The sequence below is a fragment of the Monodelphis domestica genome, chromosome 5, assembly GCF_027887165.1.
Source record: "Monodelphis domestica isolate mMonDom1 chromosome 5, mMonDom1.pri, whole genome shotgun sequence".
NCBI lineage: Eukaryota > Metazoa > Chordata > Mammalia > Didelphimorphia > Didelphidae > Monodelphis > Monodelphis domestica.
In genome coordinates this window covers 91,445,189-91,458,557 of record NC_077231.1, presented here as the reverse complement: position 1 = coordinate 91,458,557, position 13,369 = coordinate 91,445,189, and the positions used below count along the sequence as shown (strand labels likewise).

At 42.9% G+C, this 13,369-nt stretch overlaps 1 protein-coding gene across 1 annotated transcript in view; it reads right to left on the bottom strand.

Moving 5' to 3' along the window:
• Positions 1–323: 323 nt before the first annotated feature.
• Positions 324–13,369, bottom strand: part of STAB2 (stabilin 2) — a 184,258-nt gene continuing 171,212 nt past the window's right edge. The window contains exons 66-69 of the mRNA XM_007503337.3: positions 12,277–12,387; positions 11,188–11,316; positions 7,821–7,940; positions 324–1,170 (exon numbers count right to left, since the gene is read on the bottom strand). Coding sequence (XP_007503399.1) covers positions 1,123–1,170; positions 7,821–7,940; positions 11,188–11,316; positions 12,277–12,387 — 408 coding nt within the window. The 3' untranslated portion in view covers positions 324–1,122. The remainder of the gene's footprint in view (positions 1,171–7,820; positions 7,941–11,187; positions 11,317–12,276; positions 12,388–13,369) is intronic.

Here is a 13,369-nt window from a genome sequence, read left to right as displayed (position 1 = left end):
GTTTGGTTTTCTGCTGGGGGTTTTTAATTTGATCACTTTCGAGTTTTTTTTATTCGCATAGGTCGTTCTTTTAACACTAAAAAGTACAGAAGTGCCAGCCTGCATTGGTAGAGAGCATCTCCTCACTGGAGAGTGCCCAACACCAATGAAATCACATTTTAGATCAAAATAATTAGAACAAAGTGTGTAGTACAGACTTGCACATGGAGGCGGGCTCAGTCTGGAATATGGATATTTTGTTGCATTCTGACCATTCTTGCCAAAGTCACTCACCAAAGTTTTTCAGCCAAATAGGAGATCATTCTTAAGTAGCAGAAATCATATTATTTTGCATTCATTTAATTCAAAAAACATTTAAGTGCATACCATGTGCAAAGAATTAAAAAAAATTACAGTTCCTGCCCTCAAGGAGCTTACATTCTAATTGAGGCAAGAGAGGAAATACAGCATGTACACTGATAAGTATGAAACAGAGGAGGGGGTGAATAAGTGATCCAGACAAAATGATCTAGGAAAACTTGAGGAGGGAGAGAAAGAGGAGGGCCTTGTTAGGGAGGCTTGAGCTAATCCTTGAAGGAAGAGAGGGTTTCTGAAAGGTAGAGACAAGGAGGAAAACCTGAGTTCAAATGTAGCCTCAGACACACACTAATCTTGTGATCCTGGGCATGTTAGTTAACCTCTAATTCAGTTTCTTCATCTATAAAATGGGGATGATAATAGCACCTACCCCCCAGGTCATTTTGAAGATAAAATGAGAAAATATGGGTAAAGCACTTTGTAATCCTTAAAGAGCTGTTAATGTCAGCTCTTCTATCAGGCAAGGCTGATAGCCTTTGCAGATGTCAAGGTTAGGGAAAATACTCATTGCCCCATTGGACTGGGATGTAATGTAGGAGGAAATTCATGGTTTTTTTTTTGTTGTTGTTCCCCCCCCCCCCCCCCTTCTTGCCCCTCCCCAGCACAGGCAGAGTAATGAGGTATTACATTGGAGTGTGTATCGCACGTCCACATTGCTGAAACTTGGCACCCCTACGTATTCACAGTTGACAGTGGCTGGTTGGGGCTCCTCTGTAACCCCCCAAGAGGAGACTTCACAGCTGGCTCCTGCAGCTCCTGGTCACCTTAAAGTTCTTGGGGACTGCTAGTGACAAGCTGCTGTTCATCCGAGTCCTACAAGAGAGATTTGTTACTGAATCAACATGCTATAAATCAGCCTACCAGATTTTAATTTCTCTAAGATAACATTCCTCCACCCTCTTCTCTCTGTGGGTCTCTGTCTCCTTCCCCTCCCTCCCTCCCTCTCTCTCTTTCCTCTCCTCTCCTTTCTCTGTCTCTGTCTCTCTCCTTCTAAGATGGAAACATCCTCCTCCCCTACATGAGTGTGTTTGTTCACATTTGACTGTAATTTATGAAAAGTGTATCTTGGGCTGAGCTGGGATGCCACATTATACAGAGTAGGTGGGCACAAAACTGCAATTTGATGAAGATTTTATTTGAATTCTAATGGGTTTCTTCCATCCCATCTCTTCTCTGAAAAAGAATGTTAGCAGGCTCTCTCCTTCTGTAGTTATTCAATTTGGAAGCCATTTTATAGGGAGCAGGAATGGCAATTCTCTATCTGAAGATGATTAAATATACTCGACAGGGTGGAAGGACAGGTTTGTACAGTAAGATAACTGGAGGCAGAGAATTGGTCCCAGGAGTAGAGTGTTGCTTTTGGATTCAAGAAGACCTGAGTTAGAATTCTACCCCAGAGACTATAATTCTGGGAGAGTCACAAACCTCTTTTAGCCTGTTTCCACATCTATAAAATGGATGTGATTGATAGCACCTACTTCGTAGGGTTGTGAGATTAAAAATGAATAAATACTCAAAGTATTTATTATATAGGATTTAATAATAATAAAGTGAGTAAGAAAGGGGTTAATTCAGTCAAGTGAACAGAGCCAGAGACCCACACCTGCTGTGCTTTGCCAAAAATCCCAAGCTCCAAAAAGAGCCCCCAGTGTGGGTCTCAGCCAAATTTATCTTCCAATCCTCCGTCCATAGAATGAGGATGTGACTTAAAAGAATGCTGGGTAAATGTAGTTCAGGTGTAGCAAATTTCTATTTGCACAGGATCCAATGAGTTATCGTTACTTTAAACCACTATGTAAATGTTAGCTATTATGAATCATCATTATTAGTTATTATTAACTGAGGCTTTTATAGATCAATTGATTTCTTAGAGAGGGAGGTAGAAGGAATGTCAGGAGACCTGGTTTCAAGTTCCTGTTTTTCCAAAAACTATCTGGGTGACTTCAGGAAAGAGACTTTTCACCTTTATGAAGTCCTAATCTAGAAAATGAATAGGTTGGACTAGGTGATCTCTGGAGTTCCACCCAACTCTCCCATTCTGTATTCTTATATTCTCAGGGATGCTTAGCAACTGTGCCCTTGTCTGTTCTAGGTCTCTCCTCTCTCATGTTCTGTCCTATGATGACCCTCCCAGATTTGACATTCTATGGCTCAGCTCTGAGGTCCCTTCCCAACTTTTCATTTATTTATTTATATAGTTATTTATTCTTTATCTTAATGTTCTAAGTTTCCCTGGCTTTTTTCTTTTTTTTTTTGTTCTTTTCAAAGAAAGAAATATTACAAGTAACCTAGCAGTAGGAAAAAGCCACTGTGGACATGTGGGGTTCAGACTTGTTTAATATAAATTCACCTTCAGTCCCCAAGCTGTCTGTTCTAAGGTATTGAGTGTCCTGTTTTTTGTTTGTTTGTAGAAGCAGTGAGAGCCATCTCTATGGGAATCTGATTCTCCACTCTGGACCTTTTATAATAGCTGGGGACTTCAGCTGCATGGAGTTCTTTCATATAGATACTGAAGCTTTTAAATACTTCAATTCTTTGGCTATATTTCTCTGTCTGCAAAAAGGCTCCTATGAGTCGTTTGTGCTTTGTGATTTTTCTGTGGTTAGTTCTGTGCCAACACTAAAGGTAACAGAAGAGCATCGTTTGCCCTTTACTTTTATGGGAGCATAGGGCTCTATTACCCACATTTGGGGAAACCGAAACATGAGCTAGCTGTGGGACTCTGGGAAAATCACTTAACCTTGTTGGCCTCAGTTTCCTCATCTGTCAAATGAGTTGGAGGAGGAAATGGCAAGCCACTTCAGTATCTCTGTCCAAAAAAACCCCAAATGGGGTCACAAAGTCAGACACAACTGAAATGATTGAAAAACAAGGCATGAAGTAAATTTAAATCAGATCTGGAGATTTGCTTAAAGCATGGGAAATCATGAAAATTTGACCTTTTAGGGTCAGCCCCCAAATCAGACTCAGGCCATGTGAGTCCACAGCAACTTGACTGTTCCTTTCCTTCTGCAAAGTTGCCCTCATTTGACCCTATCATTCCCTTGAGCTATTATTCTATATCTCTCTTTTCACTTAAAATGTTTTATTGATGCTATTATTATATGAACTGTAACTGTAACCAGTAGCCTTCCCTAAAGCTCAACAGAATGATTTTTTCTAACAGCCAAGTTTTGTTTTATTTTCCCTGGATTCAAAGAATTTATATTTTGTTCAGTGGGAACCACTTGGGCACAGATAAGTAAATCCAAAACATGTACAAAGTAAATACAGATGTGCCTGGGACCCAGGGTCCCTGCATTCTCTAACAGCCAAGTTACTAAGTCTTCACTATAAGGTGAAGTGAAACAAATCAACTCAGTGGTTAAGTCTTTCAATGGGTGCCTTGTTCTGCTTTTCTGAATAATGTCAGGGGGCATCTTTCCCTGTTAGCCCTCTGAAGTTACTGTTTTGATCCTTGTTGTGGTCTTTCAAGGTTGTTTCTCTTCTTTGTTTTAGCCCCTTGCAACCTGGCTTCTACTCTTACCGCTCAGGAATTTCTTGATTGCTAAAAGCTGAAGGCCAGTTCTCTGGCACCACCCTCCTTGACCCCCTCTGGGGCATTGGTCACCCCTCCTGCCACCTGCCTGACTCCCTCTCTCAGTGTGCCTTGTGGATCACTATTCATATCTGACCTGGGCTCTCTCCTCCTTTTCACGATTTCAATGGTCATCTTTTTGTGACCGGCTTATAGATCAGTGTCTACACCCAGTCTTACATCACCAACTGCCTCTTGGACATTTCAAGCTCAATGTCCCACGGCATCTCAAACCCAGGAAGTCCCAAAGAAAACTCATTATTTCCCCCCAAACTGTGCTTCTTTTCTGAAGGACTTTCCCATTTCTGTTGAGGGTACCAGATATCCTTCTCAACCTCTTGAGTCATCCTTAATTCTGTTCTTCCTCCTCCTCCCCATATTCAGTTGCCTAGCCTTGTCCAGTCTACCTTTATGGTGGTTTTTTGTATTTACCTTCTTCTTTATCCATCCTCTTCTCTCTCCCAGGACCACCTCCCCAATTCAGGCTTTTGTCACTTTTCACAAGCTCCAATAACCCCCCAGTTGCCCTTTCTCTTGCCAGTTTCTCTCCTCTTCCACTCCTCCTCCACACAGCTGCCAAAATGATTCTAAATTGTAGGTCTGGCCAAGTCATTCTCCTGCTCTGAAAGTGCCTGTGGCTTCCAATGAGCTCCTCTCTTTTGGCATTCAGCTCTTCACAGCCCAATTCCATCCATCCTTTCCAGGCTTATTCCACACCACTATCCCATGTTCACTCTTCATTTCAGCCCAATTGGCCTCCTTACTCTCCTCCATACATTACATCTCGGATCTCTACCACCCCATCCCACCTCACCTCTGAAGTGCTTCTAGAGGAAACTGATCCCACAACCAGATAGCTAGTGCCTTCCTCTTTGAAGCTACTTTGGATTTCCTGGGAAGACCAAGATAAAACTGTTCCTGCTTTCAAGGAACTCACCTCTGCCAGCGGGGGAAAACAGCATCCATACAGAGAATGGCCTTGAGAACAAGGACTTTTTTGTTTTGGTATCCTCAGTGCCTGGCCCATAGGAGGTACTTAAGTTCTTAGATTCTCTCCCTAGACTTAGGGGACATGCCATCGTTTTAAAATGATAGCATCTTCGCACTGGAAGGGACCTTGGAAACCCACCCCCTTCATTTTACAGAGGGACAGACTGAGGCAAAAGTCATCATCTTTATAAACCTGTGGATCTTTGGTTAATGAAGACGGAAGTGGTTTCAGAGTGACTTGGAGATCTATGAGCATCCCTAACCTAGGAGTTAAGAGAAGGGCTGACGACTTTATTCCTGCCTGCCTCCAATAGAGTTGCTATTTCTGAATAGTGAATATAGGCAGAATAATAATAATAGCTCACTTAGGAGGCAGCTGGGTGGCTCAGTGGATTGAGAATATGGTCTAGAAATGGGAGGTCCTGGGTTCATATTTGGCCTCAGATACTTCCCAGCTGTGTGACCCTGGGCAAGTCACTTCACCCCCATTGCTTAGCCCTTACCACTCTTCTACCTTGGAACTGATACACAGTATTGATCCAAGGAGGTGAGAGTTTAAAAGAAATAGCTGGTATTTATATCATGCTTTCTGTATATGATCGCTTTCTCTTTTTCTTTTTATTATCATGCAAAACCCACTTCCATATGGGTCGTAGTTGTAAGAGCAAAGTCATTCATCACTAAAACCCCCAAATCTGTATGTTATCTCACAGGAGCCTCACCACATCCCTGTGAGCTACCTAGGTGTTCCTGGTGGAATTATCTCCATATTAAAGGGGAGAGAGAAAATGATTGGCTTATGCTTGTCTCACGAGGGACTGACAGAGGTGACATTTAAGTGTAAGCCTTCCAATTCCAGGCTCAGCTCGCTCTCTCTCACACGTCAAGCTGGCAGGGGAAGAGGGACGAAGAAAGGCGGATGTTTTAGAAGGCTTAGTGAACTTGGTGGAGAGGGGCTTTGAGTCTATTTCTCTTGCTTGCTGACTGTGCAAGTTGTTATAAGGAAGGTACTATTTGTTTAAACCCTTACCTTGTGCTCTGGTAACAGTTCTGGGTCAGAAGGGTAAAGGCTAGTGACTTACCCAGGGTCACACAGCTGGGAAGGGTCTGAGACCAGATTTGCATCCAAGTTCTCCTGAATCTAGAGATCTGGCTTTCTATCCACTGAGCTGCTTATATACTGTCCCTTTTGGGGGGTTTTGTTTAGAGTTGTAATGCCATCAGTGTAGGGAAAGAGGAGATCGTCTCTACCAGTGCTCAGAAACCTAAATCTTAGAGGGGGAGGTGAGCACTAAAAAGTTCAGTGACTTGCCCAGGGCCACACAGTCAGTAGATGTCAGAGGTGGGATCTGAAGTCAGTGCTCCTATCTTGATACCATAGTGATGCTCTAAAACCATAAACATATTGTTGAGGCATTTCAGCTGTGTGTGACTCTTCGCGATCCCATTGGGGTTTTCTTGGCAAAGATATTGGTGTGGTTTGCCATTGCCTACTCCAGCTCATTTGACAGATGAGGAAACTGAGGCAAAGAGTGTTAAGTGACTTGCCCAGAGCCACACAGCTAGTAAGCTTTTGTTGTGCTGTTCAGTTGTGTCCAACTCTTTCATGACCCCTTTTTGAATTTTTTTCTGGCAAAGGTACTAGAGTAGTCTGCCATCATCTACTCCAGTTTATTTGACAGATGAGGAAATTGAGGCAAGCAGGGTTAAATAACTTGCTCAGAGCCATATAGCTAGAACTTAGGTCTTTCTGACCAGGCCCAGTGTTCCATCCATGGTGCCACCTAGCTGTCCTGCTGACACTCTGAAACGATAACTTTTAATATAATTCATATATAATAATATTCTTTATAAATGTATAATTTACAGAACAAATTAATATAGTTTATAATATGATATAATAATAATATAATTTTATTTAATTATTTAGAGTTGTCTCAGGTGCCCAAGGATGCTGGTTTTTGTATAGGATGGCTTTGATCATAAGTAATTCACATTAAGTCAGTCATATAACACTCATTGGAATTGAGGTTGCACTTTATACAGTGTCTCATTTGATCTTCTCAATGGATGTTAGAGCTGGAAAGAATTACAGACATCATCTATGTCCAACCTCCTTGTACTTTCTGATGACAAAGATTCTGTTTTTCTTTCTTAGTGTGGGATGAAGGGGAGAGAGAAAATAAATGCTTGATCCCTGAAAAACACTTTTAAATCAAAATAGCACATTGCTTTTGGATCCAGATGTTGTGGTTTTTAAACTCCAGCTGTGTGACCTAAGGCAAATCATCACTTAAATACAGTGGCCTCAGTTTCCTCATCTGTCAAGTGAATAAGTTTGACTAGATGACCTTGGAAGTCCTTTATAGTTTGAAATCTATAAAAATAGGGAAGGAATCAGGAACCTCGTAGCGAGAAACACCCGGGTTCCAATCCTCCCTCCAACCCATAGCACCTCTGTAACTCTTGGGTACATTATTGTACGTGGCAGCACTCTAGGTCACTCTCTAAGCTTCCAGGTTGCAAATCAGATGCCCATCAGCATTGGAAGAGGGGATTTCCTGATCTGGGAGTTCTCTGTGCTCCAGAAATCAGCCCCAGCCCCTTTCTCTAGCCTGTGGAAGGGCCCCCCACCCCAAGGTCACCGGGCTCCTACGCTCGGGTCTGGCAGCCGGCTCTAGTCATGCAGTTCTGAGTCACAGCCTCTTGTCATTCTTTCCCATTCTCCCTGGCAGGCTGAATGCTTTGCTGACCTAACCAGAGACCATGTTTAAGGCTGTGGTGGGGAGAGTTCTAATTGCTGCCCCAGGCATGTGGGGAAATGAGCATTTCTCGGTGAGAGGCTCAGCTTCTAGACTTGGCTTGGACCAGCTTCCCCAGAAGGATGCCAACTCACCGCAAAGGGGTCGTAGGCAGGTTCTGGAGGCGGTGGGGTGGTCGCGCTCTCATACATAGGATTGGAGATATTTGAGGAAGGCTGTTTGCCGAGGGATGTGACATCTATGTCCTCTTCTGGCTGCATAGAACACATTCAATCAGACTCGGTGAGGTCCAGGATTATTAGGGAGGCGGGGAATCCGACATCTGGGCTTTGGGATCGTCATCAAAGCAAGCCAGTTATCTCCCCCTGCTGCCACCCCCTAATGAAAAGAACCAAAGGAAAGAAGAACGGGCCAGCAACTGCCCTAAGTGGGGGTGGGGGTGGCAAGGGCTTTTTTAATAGGCAGATTTTCTCATTTCTCCATGCTAGCAAACAGACCTCTTGGTGCTTTGAAGCTAAAGGAACCCTTCCATCTGAGGACCTCAAAGGCAGACTGAACAGAGCCGAAGTGGCCAATTTGTCATATCCTGGGGTAGGGAGGTGAAATGGTGCCTCCAGCCAGAAATGCTAAATGTGCTCCGCAGCCAACTGTTTTATCTCTGGGCAGCCCTAAAACCAATATGTGAAGGATGGGGAGACAGAGATCTGTCAGTGCTGTACAGGCTGCTTCCCTAAGGAGAAACAGGTTGGATGGGGCTTTTTGCTGTGGCATAAGTTTTTACCACCCTCTAAAGTTCAGTGACCTGAGGCAAAGCTTTGGTCACCCTGCCCTAGTTTGAACTCAGGACAAAGGGAGCAAATGGTCACGTCTGACTCCAGTTGCTACAGCCAGCCTGGCTTTCTAAAGATTTGGCTGTGAGGAAAATGGTTGTTAGAAGTGAGCTCAGTTACTGTGAAAACTGAGAATACCATGGAAACCGATTGTCTTTCCCATTGACTGAGCGGAGGACTTGAAAATTCCAGCTCTTGGCCTCTTTTTAAGAGAGGCTTGGTTGTATCCTAGGGATGAGAGGGGAAGGAGAACCCAATAACAGGGAGATGGCACAATAGAAAGTTAACACAAAAAGAACACAAAAAGAAAATAGTACCAGTTGTACCAAGGTCTCTGAAAAAGTAGAACAGGAGAATCTAGCTTCAGGGATCATATAAGCTGAGCTGGACCTCAGAGGCCATCTCTTCAAAGCCTCTTATTTTATAGATTAGGAAACTGAGGCCTCGATGAGTGAGTTAAATGACTTGCTTAAGGTCATACAGGTCATACAGCAAAGGATTTTTTGAGGGGATGGGATTTGTTTTTAAGACTGAGTCTTCCTACCTTGCCCAAGCTCTAGGTTCAGAAGTTGTTCCCTAGACTTATTCTTCTCATGAACAACACAAGAAATTTTGCCTATCTCCTATTTAGACCAGTTTGACTCCCCTTCAGCAGCCTGGTGGCCCTCTGATTTTGGGGGAATCACCATATTGATACCAGACCTAGTTTGGGCAATAACAATGACATTTATAAAGTGCTTACTTTGTGCCAGACTCTGTGCTAAGCGCTTTACAAATATCATCTCCTTAGGTCCTCACAATATCCCTGGGAAATCAGTGCCATTATTATTCCCTCTTTACAGTTGAGAAAACTGAGGCAAACAGAGGTTAAGTAACTTACTCAAGGTCAAACAGCTAGGGTCCAAGGTTGGGTTTGAACTCAGGTCTTCCTAGCTCTGGGTCCAATACCTGATTGACTTAGCACATTTAAAACTCTCTAACTTGGTAATCCCCCAGCCTTCACCAGCAGCTGCCATGCTTGGCCCCTCATGTAATGTCAGAGTTGGAATCTGAATCCAGATCCTATGACTCTAGAACCCCATGTTCATCTCAAGTCAGTGCCTCCACTGTTCTTTTCTCCCCCTTCCCCAATTCTCTTATCTCCCTAGTGAACACACAACTGCATCTCAAAGCGTTGGGGGGTAATTAGAATCATTATGCTTTGCCAGATTAACAAAGACAAAGTAGGGGATGCCAACTTGGCTGCCTTTTGGTCATGGTGAGTCACCAGCAGACTCAGGCGCCCAGTTCAGCCACTGCCCTTTGGACACATGATCTTGAAATCTGAATGACAGCTGCTGTCCGGAGGGAAAAGATGCTTGACCCATCCACACGGCTGAACCAGGGGTCACTTTCCTTTGAGATGACTTGGCAAGGACTGTTGCTAGGCAACCTCTCCTGGATGAAAACTGCTGGGGAGCTGAATCTGAGGTAGATGCTCCAGTATATGCTTCATCTATTTTCAGAGAGTCTGGATGGAAGAATTTCCCTTTGTCAGACTGATTCTTCCTTTTCATAGTCTCTGAAGGTCCACCCAGACCAATGCTAACTGGTTAGGTTGTGTTGGGGTGGGGCTGGGACCTACCCAATTCTCAGAAAATTTAAGAGCTGGAGAGGATGTTAGAGGACAACAGGGGTAAACCAAGATATTATTGTCCTTTTCTTTTTTTTTTTTTCTAAAATGGAGAGTTAATCATGGAGCTGAAGTGACTCACCTAAGGTCTCACTGCTTACTCAGAGGCAGAGTGGATGGTGTTCTGGGAATAAATCCAATGTCTTCCCCTGCTGTTATAAAGACCTCTATTAAGGAGATGCTCTCCAATTTAGAAACTAAATTTGGAGTTTTTAGAATATAGATATTTGTGTGTGTATGTATATAAGAAAAGAATGGAAACAACTCAGAAAATCTGTGGCAAGAGATTTTAACTAGAAGGGATGTGGGAAGCTCTTCATCTAGCCCAATTCCCTCATTTTTATAGAAGAGGAAACTGAGACTCAAAGAGGTTAATTAGCTTGCCTAGAGTAATATGGAATAGCAACAGAGGAAGGATTTTAATTAAGTCCTCTGACTCTAAAGCTAGATTTTCTGAGGCCTTTGGATAACAAGACTGTCACTATTATACATGCATATTCACATGTTATCTCTTTACTGTGTCCCTAATTAAAAAGCAGCAGATACTCTTCCTTTCTTGTTTAAGACCTCCAGTCTTTGGATAGAGAACCAGCCCTGGAGACAGGAGGTCCTGTTTTCAAATCTGGCCTCAGATACTTCCTAGCTCTGTGACCCTGGGAAAGTCACTTAATCCCAGTTCCCTAGCCCTCAACACTCTTCTGACTTGGAACTGATACTTAATAGTGGTTCTAAGACAGAAGATAAGATTTAAAAAAAGATTTCCAGGATTCTCTTTGAGTATTCATTTGAATAGAAAAAGGTTACTTCCAAAGGCAACTTTGCCTGTACCATCCAAAGGGATTTTTGTTGTTGTTCAGTCATTTTTCAGTCATGTGTAACTCTTCATGACCCCATTTGCTGCCCCTGTTTCTTCCCAGGAGGTCAAGACCTGTATTTTGACATGTATCTACATGACCAAGTTATGGAAGCCACTGAGAGCCCATTACATTTTTTTCTTACCTCAAAATGCTGGAAGCCAATTGTCCTCCGATTTATCCTGAAGTAAGAATACACAGCTAATGCGATGGCCCCGATGACCAGAATAATGGTGAAGAATACTCCTGCTCCCAAGCCAGCATGAGCTGAAACCTAAGCACAAGGAGAGTATGTGTGAGCAAGGGGGCTGTAGTTCCCCATGTTGGGACTCTGTAACCTAAGGGGTCTTAGTGATGTTTCAATTCCACCTTCTGATCTTCTCTCCTGCTGTTCTGGGGAGCGGTGGTATGAATCTCGTGCTCTTTAGGGATCTGGTGTTGTGTTGTCCTTAGAGGCAACATGGTATCAGGGATAGAGTGTTCAGCCTGGAATCAGGAAGCCTGGAATCAGGAAGCCCTGAGTTCAAATTCATCCATTGACATTTAGTAGCTGTGTGACCCAGGGCACATTATATTACCTCTCTTAGCCTCAGTTTTCTCATATGTAAAATGGGATACTAAGAACATGTCCCTCAGGGGCTTTGTTGGGAGGATTAAAATGTAAAGTTCTGTGCCATCTTTAAAGAACTATATATACTGTTTAAAACTCTTTTCTTCCTTCTTAGAATCAGTATTGAGCATTGGTTTCAAGGCAGAAGAGTGATAAGGGATAGGCAATGGGGATTAAGTGACTTGCCCAAGGTCACACAGCCGAAGCACTATATAAATATTAACTATTATTTTCTGAAGCTTTGAGGAAGAAGGCAGGTCCTAGTACGTAAGCCTAGAATGTGTTCTAGAAGTCACATTTCCTCCTTTTACAGATGGGAAAAACTGAGGTGATAAAGGGTTAAATGTTTTGGCCCAGGTGAGTGGCAGAGCTGGTCTTCTGATTATAAATTCAGTCCTTCCTACCTTGTACAGCGTTTTATGATGCTCTTTTCTGTGGTCACACAATGGTCACTTCCCAATTAGATGTACTTCTTGTCCAATAGAACCCTCTTTTGTGACAAAACTAGTTTTTTTCAAAGAGAGTCTGTCCTTTTCAGGGCAGAGAAATAGGGTGGAAGAGGCTTTAGGAGAAGGGTAGGTTTGCTGAGAATGGACCTCAGAGCAGGGGAGAAAAGATACTTACATTTGGTACCGGAGGTGCTTTCAAAGGCCCTGAAATTATGTGGATTATTCCATTGGAAGCAATAATATCCCACTGGAGGATCACTTGTCCATCAACAAGTCTGGTTTCATTCTAAGGAAAGGGGAAGAGAAATTTGCGTTGACCTTCAGTTTTTCTTCTCAAATAAGCATATTCTGGAGAGTAGGGACTAGGTTGTTTTTTCCTTTGTATCTTCAGCACTTTGGACAGTGCCTGGCAACTAGTAGATGCTTAGTGAATGCTAATTGAAGTGACTGCCCAGCTTTCTACAGGTTCTGAGTCCTTGTATCTGTCCCAGTTTTGGTCACAGAGTAGATTAGAATTAGAGACCTCCATTTGAAAAAGTTACTTACATTCATACACTGTTAGACTTTGAAGGGTCCTTGGAGAACATTTAATCCCTTAGTGTGACACGAAGTCACACTTCTACTCCATAAATTTCAGTGGCTCCCAGATGCCTTGAGGATCAGATACAAAAATCCCATTTTCTCTCTTTATAACCAAGCACTCTCCTACCTTTCCATCATCTTATGACTTACTCCTTAATTAGTGACACACTTTGATTCAGTGACACTGGCTTCCTGGCTGTTCCATGAACAAGATCCTCCCTCTCTTGGCTCCAGGCATTTTCTCTGGCTGTCCTTTACATCCATCATTCTCCTTCCTCATTTCTGCCTCCTGACTTCCTTTAAATCCCAGCTTCTATGGGGACCTTTTCTTAACCCCTTTTCATTTTGGTGCTTTCCTTCTATTAATTATTACCTACTTATCCTGGATGTAGATTGTTTATACATAGTTGTTTCCTTTTCTCACTCCTTAGATTATAAACTCCTTGAGGACAGGGACTGTCTTTTGCCTCTTTTTGTATTCTCAGTGTGCCTGGCACATAGTAGGTACCTAATAAAGATTGATTGATTACCCCCAAGGAACTCTCAGTCTAATGGGGGAGACTATATATATATATATATATAGAGAGAGAGAGAGAGAGAGGATAGCTAGATGACTCAGTGGATAAAGCACCAGACCTGGAGATAGGAGGTCCAAGGTTCAAATTTGGTCTCAGACACTTCCTAGC